Source organism: Mandrillus leucophaeus, unplaced genomic scaffold (genome assembly GCF_000951045.1).
Source record: "Mandrillus leucophaeus isolate KB7577 unplaced genomic scaffold, Mleu.le_1.0 Scaffold270, whole genome shotgun sequence".
In the NCBI taxonomy this organism is placed as follows: domain Eukaryota; kingdom Metazoa; phylum Chordata; class Mammalia; order Primates; family Cercopithecidae; genus Mandrillus; species Mandrillus leucophaeus.
Window position 1 is genome coordinate 942,082 of NW_012102810.1, and position 1,983 is coordinate 944,064.

Consider the following 1,983-nt stretch of genomic DNA (forward strand, 5'->3'; position numbering starts at 1 on the left):
AAAAAAAAAAAAAGCCAGTAAAAATTTAATTCTTTAAGGCTAAACTGCAGAAATACTAAATAAAAAATGGCTGAATCTGCTGTTTTTAAGCAGGGCATTTTGAGTTAATGCATAAATGACCCAAAGTAGGAGGAGCCATTTCTACTTTGATATTACAGATCTACTACGCCAGCTTCTCCAGATGGTTGAAGAGTCAGCTCTATCTAGTGTCAGTCCCGTCCGTGGTTAAAGAGGCACACACAGTATTATCCACAACCAGACTGGTCTCCAGGATGAGCCAGTTAGGCGCCAGCTGCACTCTCTTGTCCTGCGAGCCAGGAGAGTCCCTGGCAGATACTGTGGTAAGCAGCTAGAATGGTCAATCCCATGATTTTTCATACACATTCTGCTCACTGTCCTACAGAAAAGTCACTAGGGCATGTATTTATAAAAGAGAAGGCATTTTATTCTTGATTACAGATATGTATCTAGTGCAAACTCCTTCCCCGCTTACCACTACTTTCCCCATTATACTTTCGACAATTCCTGAACATGGTCTTCATGTCATTTACAAATTCCTCCTTGGTACAGTATAAACCTCCATTCAGTTTCTTCTCCATGCTGGAAATATCCATGGGGGCCTAAATGAGACACATAACTCTTTATAGTTAAAGTATGCTGAGAGCAAAACGTTTCATAGAGAGAGAGAGGGAGAGAGAATGAAGATTCAGCAATGTTGCTCTGTAACGAATAACAGATAAAACAAGAAACATGACATGAACTTTCAACAGTTGAAAAGAAAAATACATCAAAAATATATACATGAAACAAGAAACAAATGACAAAACCCAAGAAAGATACACAGACTATAGTAGGCATTACTGCAAAGACAACTTCTACCTTAATAATCTGATAATAGTTAGGGGCGTAAGATTCATCCACAGGTTCCAAAAAGGGCCAGGAATCCTTGTGAGCTTTTACCACGTCTAGAACTGAGAGCCAGAGAAGAGATCTTAATTAATACACGCACAGAGGAAAATGTCCATCACAAACGGAACAGTGGAGAATGGGAACTAACCTTTATACATAGCAGTGAAATCATCGTCCAACTCAAAGCTGTAAATCATAAAACAAGAAATTAATAGTAACTCTGACCACCTTCTCTCCTGAGCCCTCTCAGGTCTATCGCAGACACACCTGACTGAAGTAAGATTTGGAATAGTCCTAATAGTGTGGTTTAGATGAACTTGTGATACTGGTAACACTCCTAGAAATACAAAATGAGGGACAGTGGACCTTAGCAAAACTGGGAATTTCACTTCCCTCATCTATAAAATGGGGGGTTGCTGGATGATCCAGAACTTTATGGTTCTAGAATGCTGGTTATTTAATTGCACATTCTTTATTTCATCACTTATTTTGAGACAGGATTTTGCTCTGTCGCCTAGGCTGGAGTGAAGTGGCGTGATCACAGCTCACTGCAGCCTCGATTTCCTGGGCTCCAGCGATCCTCTCATTTTAGCCTCCTGAACAGCTGGGACTACAGGTGTGTGCTACCATGCCTGGGGAATTTTTGTATTTTTGGTAGAGGTGAAGTTTCACCATGTTGCTCAGGCTTTATAGCACAATCTTTTTTTTTCTTCTTTTAGACAGAGTCTGACTCTGTCACCCAGGCTGGAGTGTAGTGGCACGATTTCAGCTCACTGCAACCCCCGCCTCCTAGGTTCAAGCGATTCTCCTGCCTCAGCCTCCCGAGCAGCTGGGATTACAGGCACCTGCCACCACACCCGGCTAATTTCAAACAAAATTTTTATTAGAGACGGGGTTTCACCATATTGGCCGGGCTCCTCTTGAACTCCAGACTTCAGGTGATCTGCCTGCCTCACCTTCCCAAAGTGCTGGGATTACAGGTGTGAGCCCGGCCTATAGCACATTCTTAACCAGGTTTTATTCTACTTTTAATCCAAAAAAGCATACGATAAATGAGCTCATGAACACTGAATG

The 1,983-nt window shown here is 41.9% G+C and overlaps 1 protein-coding gene across 1 annotated transcript in view; it reads right to left on the reverse strand.

The window, feature by feature from the left end:
- The window catches only part of CECR2 (cat eye syndrome chromosome region, candidate 2), a 70,042-nt gene that overhangs the window by 22,065 nt on the left and 45,994 nt on the right, over window positions 1-1,983 (reverse strand). The window contains exons 8-11 of the mRNA XM_011984646.1: window positions 1,177-1,246; window positions 1,058-1,095; window positions 880-971; window positions 494-620 (exon numbers count right to left, since the gene is read on the reverse strand). Coding sequence (XP_011840036.1) covers window positions 494-620; window positions 880-971; window positions 1,058-1,095; window positions 1,177-1,246 — 327 coding nt within the window. The remainder of the gene's footprint in view (window positions 1-493; window positions 621-879; window positions 972-1,057; window positions 1,096-1,176; window positions 1,247-1,983) is intronic.